At 40.2% G+C, this 13,595-nt stretch overlaps 1 protein-coding gene across 2 annotated transcripts in view; it reads right to left on the bottom strand.

Moving 5' to 3' along the window:
• PDZRN4 (PDZ domain containing ring finger 4) overlaps positions 1-13,595 on the bottom strand; it is a gene marked incomplete at both ends in the record, with an annotated part of 251,069 nt that overhangs the window by 99,026 nt on the left and 138,448 nt on the right. The window contains one exon of one of the 2 annotated variants that reach the window (XM_084278460.1): positions 9,487-9,555. The exons of the other annotated variant lie outside the window; for it this stretch is intronic. Within the exon in view, the coding sequence (XP_084134586.1) occupies positions 9,487-9,555 (69 nt within the window). Of the gene's footprint in view, positions 1-9,486; positions 9,556-13,595 lie in introns of those variants that run through there. 2 annotated transcript variants of the gene reach the window in all.

Genomic DNA, 13,595 nt, shown 5'->3' on the forward strand with positions numbered 1-13,595 from the left:
GAGATTTCTACAGTTAATCTTTAAAGCTTTAAGTAATACAGAACTTTATCCCAGAAAGGGAAAAGAGAAACCAGGACCTCTTCAAATATAGGGCAGGATTTTGGCCAGACGTCCAAGTGCCACTGCCACACTAAATTGACCCTATGCCTAGATACACCACAATCACCCATGCAGCGATGTGCCATAGCCAGAAGGCAAAAAGCCAGATTTTGGCACTCCCTTAAACAGGGTGACATCCTTCTCTGGCGTCACAATACAGACTGTGAAGGTGATGGTGCACTCTTTTTCTAAGAAGTGTATGCTGGTAAAAATGATTATATACAGGGAGGAGTTTACCCAGAGTAAGTTACGTATCTCAGAAAGGGAAATCCAGAGAGGATGGAAATTCCATGCCTGAAGCAGTTTTGAGATTTTGCAACAGTAACACAACTCTGAAAAGAGCAAAACCTTTTGAGAAAAAAGAACACTTGACTCACTTTGGGCTTCTAAATTTCACATTATATGAAGTAACCCACCCTTTTTAAAACTACTGAATGTAAGATGCTTCAAAAGTTAATCAACCTAAATATTTCATTGTGATGATATATAAATAATATTCAGACATTTCTGGAAATTTCTTTGATGTACATTTCCTGGAAGACCACATTTTGGAGAATTACTTACGTTTTCTCGAAGCATTTTGATACTGATAGAATTATATTCCTGAACAAAACCCAATGAATACAACACACACACTTTCTAGAATTCCCCATTTATAAAATTATGGGTCTATGCCCTCCCTAACTCTAATAGTAGACTATAACAAACATAAAATAAAAAACCCCCAAAACCTAAAGCATAAAACCATACTGCAATGAGAGACACCACCCCCACTTTTGGTAAACCAAACTTCCAAAAAACCACTCCAAATGCTGAAATTTTTAACTACTAATTGACCCTTTCTTCCATTTTCTTGCCATTAAAATGTGCTTTGAGCTGGCAGTTCGAATGCCCATGTATATCACGAGGAGTCTGAATACTTCACATTCTAGCCAAGAGGAAGTTGAAGGCCTGAATAATGATTATTCCCTGAGCAGCTTTCCCTGCAAATCCATCACTATAATATGCAAAAAGCACATTACAAATACAATGAAACATATAAAACAGTTCAGTCAATTGTTCTGCTATACCACAGGTAACTGAAGATAATTTTTTTCTCCAATTATTCCAATTGTTCAGTCCTCATAAGCATTTAGTGAAGTTCACCCATCCTGTGCTCCTCTTGGTCCTGGCACTGCAGCTAATTATCTCTCTGACATTAGAGAGCAACTGAACACCTAATAAGTTTGTGGATCTTTCCCAGGAGCCTCACCAGTCTGCTGCACACGGACACAGAAGCTGCACTGACATTTGCAAGCAAGATGGTCCCTGAAAGCCTGTCTGCAGGTGCAGGGGCAGAGCCTGGGATCTTAGCTACAAACCGGCTGCAGTCTCAAGTGTGTTGTGACATGCTGACACAGGCACAGCTGGCTACTGTTGACATGGATGTCTGTGTACAAGCCCTGAAAGTCCATCTTCTTCACCCTTAGGGCCATGCATAGCTCTTTACCCACACGGGTGGGTCTCAGCCTCGTGTTAAAACAATGACGCCTACCCTAGTAATGCAGAAGTACCAAACCCTCAAGAACATGGACTGTTTCTAAATGCATCTTCAAATTCATCCCAATTCCTTTCAAATTTCCTAAGATGTAAATTAAACCTGATTGCTATTTGAAAACTTTTCCCACTGATCATGAATGCGTGAGGCTACTTACTATTCATGAAAAGTGTTTTTCGAAACGGTATCACTCCAGCAGCTAAGGAAAAACACCAAACAACCACCCCACCAAATGCTAAGAGATGTGAAACTAAACAGAAGAAAATATCCAGCTGGGTGAAAACCACAAAAGTTGTATCTAGACACATTAAAGACACTTGTAGACGTTTCCAGATTGAGCCCTCTCAGGTTCAACCTTGACATTAATACACACGAAGAACAGAAGCTTTACATATGACTTGGTAGTTTGTAAGATCACTTGTTCTACCGTGCTTATGTTGCTTCAGAAGTCGAACTTCATGCCCAAAACCTCTAGGGAACAAACTGCTACTGTACACAATCAGCCCGCAAAACCAAAGGAAAATGAATGTTTGCTTTGCTTCACTTTGCTGATTATCAGGGTTTGCTTCTGTTGGTTTAAAAAAACCCCAAAAAGCAACCTTTCTCCCAGAGGAAAAGGAGTGAATTATTTTTTCCACCTGAGAGAAGAAGGATATGTAGAATTTCCTAACTTCCTCAGAGGGAAACAATAAAAAACTACAACAGTGAGGGCTGTGCAAGTTTACATCATCCTACTATGTAGAAACGGTCAAACAGCCACGCTGTCCTCTGCCTGTCCACTTTAAACTTAAATACAAAATGCAAACAACTATAAGAAACACTCTGTGGTGCATTACACAAAAACACTGTAATCCCATTCCAAGGTTTAGTCCATGGCATAGAGATACTTGTAAAATTTTCTTTCTGAACCACTGCTTATTATAAAAAAATTCTCAGTAATCCGTTAACAGTTACTGATCTAATATCCCTCCTGAACAGACTGAATTTTTTATAATTTTTGAATAAAGTAAAACAAATGACAAAGCTATTACACACAAAATGGCAAGTAACTATCATCACTGGAACCACAAAGTAAGCGTATAAAGAATAATCTGCATCTAAATTTTTAAATTCTTTCATGTCATGATTTTTTAGGTAATAGTTACAAGCTAGGAAATTAAAAAAAAAAATCTACCTAACATTATCATCAAACTAATTTGCATGAACCTAGGAGATTGTAAAAGCCTTCATGGTTGAAATTATTCAGTGGGTTCAAAGTTATGGGGTAGAAAAAAAAAGTCAGGTGCTATTGTAAAAGCTCATGTCCTTTAAAATAACAGGTCAAATACACTCTGAAGTTAAACAGCCTTAGAGGCAAAGATCCAAGCATTTTTAAGCTTCTTATTTTATTATTTTTATGAGACCTCTCCAAACCCCCAGGGGCAGAAGAACCGCTACCGAGCCCTGCTGTACATATCTCCATTAAGCTCTTAGCTCTTGCAAGAAAACTGGTGAAACAAACCACTGTCAATTAACTCTTAACACAGACTTGGCAGAGTGTTTGGCTGGCATTTTAATGCCCCTCCCCTTCAGTGAACCACAAAACGAAAATACCAACCCCCTAAAATACGCTTTTCACCAGTTACCAGCCTGTGAATGCTCCAGGTAGCAAGGCTGGCTTCATCACACCACTGGTGTGTGAGACTCACATAAAGATGTGTCTTGCCTTAGGCTTGAAGATTATATCCATACCAAATCACATTGGGAAGCAAGCCTCAAGAAAGGATAGCTCTTTAAAAAATGTATAAAAACCTGATCATTAAAATTCTTAATCCCCATTGCTAAATTCAAGATCCAAGGAAGAGAAAAATGATGGAGAAAAAAAATCATGCTATTCAGTACCACAGCCACTTTTTTTTTTTAATTTTTCATGGCACTGCATATTCCTGCAGATTAGTGATACAATCTTGGTACAGCTTTATATAGCTGCCTCTGTTGTACCCATCCCCTGAATTCTTATCTCACATACTATTCTCTGCTTTCTTATCTCACGAGTCTTTCTTCATCCTTCCTCTTGAGGTATGTGCAGGAACTATACCTTTTACAAGACAGTAAACAAGGAGAGAGAATGAAATCCTGGCCCCAGTGAAGTCTGTAGCAACACTTCAGTTTCCTGGATTTTATCAGAAAAAAAATAATAAATAAGCATTTTACCAAAGGCAGTTGGCACGAGATCAAAAATAACACTTAGGTACTTAGCGTATAAGTCAGGTGTCATGTTCAAAAGAATGATCCCCAAAATCCTTCTAATGGGATTAGGTTTTTAGGAAATCAGATGACGACTCCCTTACATGCCTGGCTATACGCATGGGTGTTTTCTCTACAGCCCCATCCATCTGGGTGGCCAGAGCTGGTTATTTTAAGCAGCCTGTGTGTCCCCAGACACAGATCCTCCAGGACTCCTCAGGGAGCCTTCACACCTAAACACAGCTGTGGTGAGAGCCTAAATCCAGGCAAGAGGTGGCCTTTCAGACCTAACTTCACTTTTAAGCAACTAGTAAACAGTGACTCATGCGCAGAGCTGAGGCATGGATGGCTGGAGCTCTGGGGATGGCACCCAACATTCCCCCAGGCCAGGGACCAGCACCCAGTGTGGGATGATGAGCTCCTCCACCAGCAGCAAGAGCTCAGTTGTTAGCTATGCCACAACACTGGCATCTCTATTTGAGCACAGCTCGCAGAAATGAAATAACAATGGGATGAGCTACTTCTATGAATACTAGCTCAATTACTGATGTAAAGAAAATAAGCAAGGAAATAGAAGAACCAAGCAAGCTGTGCCTGCTGTCACAAAGACCATCCCCTTGTCTGTAGGAAAACTCAACTTCTATGTACTCTGCTTTTAAAGTCTTTTCCATTCAGCGAAAGTTTGTTAAGGAAATTCCAAGTGAGCTTCCAGGATGTGGCTAGAAATGTATGACAAGCTTTACTTCATCATATTTTACCATAACTACATTGTTCTACTAATACGAGACAGAGCAGCTTCGAGGGAAATTACATAGAGCAGAACTCTAAAACTGTTCAGTTAAACTGAGAGGAAACAGTATTCCTGCAAGTCTGTTCACCCCTTCAGCATCTCAAAATTTATTTTTGAACTTTTCAAACAGACAAATCAGTATTCAGAAGAGCTGCTTAGAAAAAGTACGAATCAGGAGGTTCTCAATTGCTTTGCTTAAAAATTAAGACAGGAGCTAGGAAATGCAGATCTACTTTCACTACTGATTTAATTCAACTCAAGATAATTCACCTAATTTTCAGATAATTACATTCAGAATTTTCTCCTTTCATATTCTCCAGAGGTAAAATTGCCCTGCCACAGAATTTCTATTAAAAAGAGAACTGAGACCCAAATGGACTCAAAAGTGTGTTTGTGCTGATGCAGCACAAGAGAGTCATTTCCTGTTGCTGCTGAAATTCATAAGGAGCATTTGGAGTTGGCACTGAGACACAGCAAACAAAGGTGATGCAAAAGCTGCCAGCAGATACCTCCAGAAAGAATGAGGGTTAATGGCAATCACATTGAAAAGCTGTCATGTAAAATAAGTACCAAAGATGAATATTAGTAATTAGAGGTTGGTTCAGAAAGAAAATAAGGAGCATGTCATCTAGTCTATCTAATTCTCTGAAGAAATGCAAACTTCATCAGGACCAGAGAAGGCAGGTCCCAGAGACAAAGAACAACACTTGGTACCCAGTCTTATTTGCACATTCCAATTCCAGCTGAAAGCATCATCTCCTGAAAAATACAGAAGTGCCTTTGCTCTTTGGGCAGGCTTGATGTCTCTCTTGTGAACACGTTTAATTTGAAGAGATGCACCACTAAAACTCAGTTCTTCAAGTAGCCCATGGGATATAAATGTGAACATAAAACCAGAACTCTAAACTGGTGAAAATTTGAGCTTTATGCTGATTATGGAAACCAACATGAGAGGTAAACTGCATAATCAGTCTTCAGGGGATTTAAAAACATTGCAAGCAGGCTCTAGTATTATCTCAGGTTGAATGGAAAACATAATTGTCCAACTTTCTAGTTTTAATCCCAGCTCTAACACTGACTTTTTGAGCCATCCCAGATTGCCTTTGTTTTCTCTTCCAGCTTTTCTCCTTTCTCCCTTTCAATTCTAAGCTCACCTGAGCCACGACTGGTTCTTAACATGTAACTCAAAAAAAGTTTACGCTAGTCTTTGGTTGTCCTCTAAAACCTACCGTGTTCTTTCTCCCCCTCCCCTCTTTTTCTCTAGGTTAACTGCACATTTTAAAAACGAAGTATAAAAATCCCAGCAAGCAGAAATTATTTTGACCTGATATCCACAGAATTCTGTGAAAAATCTGCATTTCTTGAGTCTCAGAAAAGGCTATTGAAGATCACAGCTGACAATTGATCAGATGGTGCTCCAGTCTTGTTCTCTCTAACTTTTGGCATATTTGTCTTATCCTTTCTGCTAAAGGGGAGGAGTTCTCATCACACAGCTAACAAATGATTTAAACTCACTTGTTTCAACCCAGCAGTGCAAGAGAAAAATCATCTGAGAATGGCAGAGGTCTGCTCCTAATGGACATGAGTGAACACCAGGTCCTAACTTCTGTGAGAGACTTGATGTAGACTTCCTGGCTGCACATTTCATTAGCTCAATCCTGCTTATACAGCACATAGGAAAAAAAAAATAAAGTGCCTCACAAAGTAGCATGTAGGGCCATAAATTTTAAAGCAAGACAACTTCCATTTCTCCCTCTGGTAGGTGTATGGAGAAGAGGACTTGGGGGGATGCTATGCCTGATGCCTTCTCATGGTGAAGTCAAGAAGCAAAGCAAAGACATCCTCACGTCCTGAGGACAGGTGAAGAGGCACTCAGAAGCACAAAGGTGCTTCACCAACGTGTAATGGTATCTCAAAAGAGATATCTCATTCTTAAAACATGACTATTTGACTTTTTATTTTAATCCCAGTCTGCATGTGCAAGACACAGCTATCAAAACAGAAGTCTCCCTCCCATAAGCAAATGCTGTTTTCAGAGAGGGGCTCTGTGGTCTTTGAGCTGCTATCTCAGGGAAAGGCAAACGATCCTGGAGGAAGGGGGTAGAGGGGGAGGAGAGCAAGGAATTATGCATATTCTAACGATGTCTTCATTTCCCAGCAGCTCTACAACAAAAAGCTCTCTGGTGCTGAATCTGACCTCAGTACAAACAGTAGCAGAAAACATGCCTCACTGTAAGTGCTTGCATGGCTTTCCTCTGCAAACACGCTTTCCTTTGTTTACTGTATTCTTAAGTGTGGGGGTGCATAGACCACCCACAATATCAGGTAGCCCAGCACTGGAAAGGTGAGAGATGAGGCTAGGATTGCTTCCTTATATGAATATAAATTAATCTATCTGATCCACATATGCTAGTGAGCCACAGCTCATCCTCAGTCAGTTCATGTCCCTGGCAGGCTAACTTGTCCCAAGCTCTCCAGAAAGCACACAGATGAAAGAGCTGAGGCTGTGGTGTAGGAATTACAGGACTGGAGAGTTTAAAAGGGATTTTAAAAATCAAGTGGTAATGCTTACCTTGGCTTAATTTAATTTACCATGTACTGCTGCTTCCAGTCATAGCAGCAAAGCAGTACTGTGCATAGAAGCAGTTATGGTGCAAGATACTACCTGATCTTGAGTGTAGTACCTGGTTAGAAATATGCTCAGTATCCTTTGGGCTCTGACCTGTATATGCTTAAACAAAGATAGGGAAGAGTTTACAGATGAACACAGGATCTGGCAGCGAGCACACTGTCATCTCTCTGCTCTCCTTCTGCACCTTATCAGTGACATTTCCCTAACAGCACAAGATGCAGCACCAGGCTCGCTGCATTTCAGGTCCCCAAGGAAACTTGCTCAGATCCTCCCAGGGATTACACTTTATCTGGCAAGCACCAGAGTAAAAAAGGAAAGCATTAGTTCGTTTTGCACCTTGGTTATTCACATCCACAGACACTCCAGTTCAACAGCAGAGAAGATAACAGATAAAGGGAAGAATTTCTCCACAACCTCTTCAAAAACCCCGCCTTTCGGTTTGCTGATCATTTGCATTATTACTATGCAACGCTACTGCAAGGCGTCTTTTGAAAATGCATTTGCTCTAAACGAGGCACAGCCTCTTTTTTCCTTACACAAATGCAGCCTTTTAGGAAACGCCTAATCCCCTTCACAGCACAACCTGCATTTCTTATTCCCTGGCACAGAAAAGCAGGCACCGACCCACTCCGCTCTCTCCATTTTACACTTTCAGATCAGTTTGGCAATCCAGAGCCGGGGAGGGGGGAAAGGGAGGGGAGGGAAACGTGCTGCTACGCTTTTCCCTGTGCTGTTGCTGTAAGAAAACATGATGACGGGATTACGAGTAACTACTGAACTAAAGGGAAGTGTTCCACCTAGAGACCGACTTCACCAGTCAAGGCAACGGGCAGGTTACCTGCGAACGGACCCTCTGGTAGGGCTGAATATGCCTGCTGGTTCTGTGGTAAAAATGATGCAGAGGTATTGCCCCTAGTAGTAATTAATAATGTTAATCTTCTTCTTCCTCTCTATGGTGATAAAAAGAGTCATTTTTATATTTAATTAATGCGGAGGATCATTTTGGAAACTGGCTAATGAGGCTCTGATCACATTACCATGAAAATGTGCATTAACACCACAACTGAGGAGGCTGCTTCATGTGTGGAGAATCCACTTTGTAATTAGCCCACTGTGAAATGAATCACGTCAGGAGGAACTCGGAGGGAACCAGTCGGCAATGGGCACTTAGCTGCTGCTGTGCCAATAGACCACCAGCACCGTAAGCTGTTTTTTTCTCCTCCACGCTGCCTGTCAGCAGCAGCACAGTCCAAAACTGCAAGCGTTCAGCCTCCGTCAACGGCAATGTGTCAAAGCCAGGACAAATTATAGAGAGGGAGAGAACAGATGCTGAAAGGCACTAAACTTTAGTATGCAAGGGTGTGCTGTGCCAAGAGGGGGAAAAAAAAACAACCCAACAAAAAGCTGCAAATCAAATACTGATTCAATAGGACCTGAGCAAAAATTATGGGCTATTATGGTAAGTGCTTGTTTCGTCTTTTCTCATCTTATTCTGAAGGATCTGAGAACACATTAGGGGCACGCAGCTCCGCTGCTGCTCACACTGCTATGATGCTGAAAGAGACACCAAAATACCTAGATGGGATTAAGATCTTTGTCTAGTAGTAAACGGCAATAACACCCTCACACAATGAATGAGCAAGCAGCACACCTCATCTGTGGAAACCCTGTTGTACTCAGCACCTGTTTAAAGGTGACAAGCAGGTTTCAGAATCATTTCAGTTCTAATTAATTAATCTGAAAATTTAACATACTTCTTGGCCAGCACAGACATGCCATAAAAACTTTGTTCCTTAACTTAGAAATACCCGACAGATCACAGACCAAACCCTTTCAGAGGCAGCACTGCAACTTATCTGAAATCAGTCTTATTACCAAAGCCAAGAGCTCCCTTAAAACATCACTGATACGGTTCAGTGAGACTGTTGCTATATGACTGACATCTTGGCAGAAGATGCACAAAAATGTTAAAAGAATCCCACAGGAAGTCATCTGAAGGGGGAGTGGCAAACGAGCAGAAAACAACAGGCACCCAAAATACTAATAATTACCACCACTAGCCCCCCCACCCCCAACAACTTAGCTAGCAATTTTGCAAAGAAAAGAAAATAAGGCAAGGCAAAACAAAAGCATCTCTACTTACTCTCTGTAAAGAACACACATTTTTACTCTGGAGATGCCAGTAATATCCTCTGCACTCACCTGTGAAACTTCATAGAGCAGTTTGTAGTGCTCCTCTCTCTTCTGAAAAGTGCACAGATTGCAGCCCATCCTAATACGCAACACAAGAGCAAAGCCTCTAATTTTCCCAGCACTGAAAGGCAAATGCACTGACAGGGAATCACCCTCCAGACTTGACTACTGTTTTTCATCAGTCACTCCAGCCCCGAAACACAGGCACACCACTGTTAGCTGGAAGCACAAGGCAGGGCAGTGTGTAGCAGCATGCTCTTCTTCCCTTTCCCTAACTATCTTACACTCACGTATACACACACACAGAGTTTCGACTCAGTTCATGGCAACACTCCCCCTGTCTCTGCATCAGTGCACATGACTACACAGATTCTCACTCATGAATATTAATAGCCTCTCATTGATTATTTATGACAGAACGTGTTAGCGGGGAGGGGTGTCATAGCTGCTGCTGATGACAGATGAATATTCACTAATTAAGAAGCAAATGTACTGTGGTTAAACAAAATTCACTTGTGTCAATACCATCTCTGTTTATTAAGGTTAGAGGGACTAAGCCTCACGTATTTTACCCATGCCTGCCTTAATTTTTACAGTAATTGTGAGACTAATTCATGAATGGGGGTGGGAAAGGCACAAGTCAAGGCTTATGTTAGGTCTCCACCTTGTGCAACAGGGAATCAGGGAATACATTTAAAATATTTGTAAGCATTTTAAGAGAGTGCTAGTGAAACCTGACCTGATGTTGCTGAAAATCCAAAGCAAAGAAAGAGTGAAATTTAAGGGAGGTGGCTATACTGCTAGCTTCACCTTTGACACTGCCAAATTTAGCCATAAAATTCCAGTGTACTCCTAAAAATCGTGAGTCTGTAACAACTTGTCTTAGATACCCAGTGCCTGTGGAAAAGAAGGCGTGCCTGATCTGGTGCTCCTTACATATATACACACATTGTACCCTTTATTAAATAATCTTGCATTCAAGCCTCTTCCAGCATGTAAAACAGATTAATAGTAATTATAGCCCCAGTTTCCAAGAAACTCAACAGATATACCCTCTTGGACTCCCAGATATCAAAGCTTTTATTATAACGTGCCATTATATCTAATTTTACCATTTGTAAATTGGATTTTAATGGCTCCGCAATTCTCGATGTGTGTCTAAAGGCAAGGATGCATTTAAAATTAAACCCACATGTTAAATGTTAAGGCCAGTTGAAATCACACTTAATTCCAAGCTAACATTAATCCCTGTATTTTATATCATGTAATCCATTGGTAGCTATGCAAGATAAAAAGCCCAAGCCATGACAAACCAAGATAGAAAATAAAAAAAGTTGCTTTTGTTTTATCACTCCTTCCTCAGCAACTCCGCTAATCAAGAACTATGTCCTCGTTTCAAAGCATCTTTAATCTGGAGGGGATAGCAGGTGGGATCCAAAGCAGAAATAATTACTTGGAAACCAATGAAACCAGTTAGTTAAGATTGACACTGGGCCCTAAAGAGTTGTAATTACTAAGCAATGATGTACAGCTACTTTTTTTTTTTTTTTCTTTTTGGGTGCAGTTCCCTAAAAGTGCTTTGTCAAACATTTAAAATCGATACCAGGAAATGATTCTAATGAGCACTAATTGTTAACAAATTGGCTTTGCATCTAGCAGCACCTCAAACACCACCAACACTGGGTAGCAAGCAGATCAACAATCATGTGCTGCTTATCAGTCCTGCCCCTTGGGATGTAATAATCCGATTTTCTGGGCCTTAATTTTACCTAACAGCCGGGATGAAAGCCAAGCAGAGAAACCTACAGGAAAAAACTGGACAATTACTGCAAACTCTGCCTATTAGTAAAGTTTGCTAGAACCTCGATGTAAATTACAGATAGGTTGAGACTAAATCTTAATTAAATTTAATTTCTTTTAATAAATGAGCAGAGTCAGGAGGAATCAAATAACGACCATTAACAGAGCAAGCTCTTCTCCTATCAGCTTCCAGCACTGTTCTGAAACATAACATCAAGATTAATTTTTATTTGGTGGGAGAACACGAGCAGGCAGGTTTGGTTCTGAAGTTTCCTGAAGTCCAAGGATTTCAAAGCCAAACCACAGAAATGGGTTCATCATTGTTAGAAAGAATCATTCTCTGTTGTACTCCTCCACATTCCCATGAAATGCTGTTCATGCTGAGAGGTTTAAGCCCATGAAGCAAACATCAACTCAATCTTTGAAGGTTTCTATATTGTGAGGTGCAGAAGCATTCTCAGATGTGTAAATTTCGAACTTAAGACAGTCAGATCAATGAACTACACAACAGTCATGCAAGGACAACCATGCCATCTTTCGATGAAAGTGTTCACTCCTTCCACTGACACAACTTCTTCCTCTGACACACAGACTGAAAGCTAAACTACATTCATAAAAGGAGCCCTGATTTACCCTGGTATATTTCCATTAGTCCCTTAAAATTAGTTATTTAAAAAAATGGGGGGGTGTGGGAGGATATATTATAACAGGAATCCTGTTCTATGCAATAGAACAATTGGACAATAAACAAACAAACAATAAAAAAGCCCCAAACAACCAAACAACCCCAATAGATAAATAAGCAATGGAAAACTACAGTTAATATTTAAGCCATTTCCCCTGAAAGTCTCTTTTTTCACTGCTTTTCCTCTGGTTCTTTTGTTTCCTTCTCTGAAGCCGACATAGGCTTCCTCATTCATCTATCAAGTGCCTGTCCTCTGCCCATACAAAGAGTAAAAGGGTTCTGTCTTCTGCTTCTGTGGCCACTAATGGGCACAGTCTGCAGGGCTGAATAGATTTATTTGAGAAGGAAAGGTGTACTTCCAGGTTCTTGAGCTCCATCTAAATATGCTGCTTTGATTTTACCTGTGGTCAAAATACCAAACTTTGTTCAGCACAGAATGGCGTTCAAGGCAAATCTTGAGTGAGCTAATGACTAAAATGAAATATATGAAGTGCTTTGTTCAAGTTGAATTTGATGCTGGGGAGAAAACTATCTCTTTCTTTCTCTCCTTCTCTCCCTTCTCTTAATGCCTATCCAACATCAAATTTGTGGCTAAAGGGACCAAAAAGGTACTAAAACATAATCAAGCAATTTTTATTCTACATGTAATTCAAAGATATTTGAATAATTCAATGCTTTTCTTGGTTCTGGAGTTCTCCATGCTCATCACCTACAGTTTAATGTTACCAGAAAGGCTAAAATCATAATTTACAGTCAAACAAGGAATGCAATAATGCAAAGGGATGGAGCTTAATTTCAAGAGAGTTACAGCAAAATTTCTGCTAAGATTTTCAAACAAGGTGCCCTTGTTTAGGTTCCCTAATTAATTTTAAGCATCTAGGAGACTACTTGCATATTTGGTATAAAATTTCCTCATTGAGTTACAGAGCTAATTATAAATACCCATACTTGAAAGTTTAGCACTGCAAATGAAAGGCCACTCGGTCCTTTAGATCTTCTCTATCTCACACCTAAAATACACAATAAAATGTTACATTCATTTTAAGTGAGGACAGTGAAGGTGTTGGTCCAAACTCAGTGTCAAAACCCAAGTTTCTGATGCATGACACTGAATTTACCAACCCCATTGCATTTACTAAATAAATTTTAAAGAATTCCCAGAAATTCAGCTCACAGAATAGATGGCAACACAACTTCTAGTCTTAGGGCTGCATACCTGTAAAACAAAAATACTTTAAGAAAAGGGGAATTGGAGAAACCAGTCACTTACCCTAATCTGTCTAACTCTAAGCTAAGGTTCTAACCCATAAGGCTTGACCTCTATCTGGCCAGATCATTTAGTTCCTCGTGACAGTGTTTTTCATAAAGCCTCAGCTGTTAGAATCAGGTGATTGTATGCATCCATCAGTTCACATATTACAAACTAAGGATTTTTCTAGCCCTATGATTTCAGAAGAAAACTTAAAAACCTTCAGTAAATGTTACCCAAAGACTCAGGATTTGCATACAGGCTAACCAGCTTGAACTCTAAAATAACATAATGTATATTACCCAGTAGGCTAAATGAAGATGTAAATTATGGAAGCATAGAGTCATTGAAATAGGCTTAGGCTCCAATAAAATGGATTTCCGC

This window comes from Gallinula chloropus (assembly GCF_964237585.1).
Source record: "Gallinula chloropus genome assembly, chromosome: 1".
Lineage (NCBI taxonomy): Eukaryota > Metazoa > Chordata > Aves > Gruiformes > Rallidae > Gallinula > Gallinula chloropus.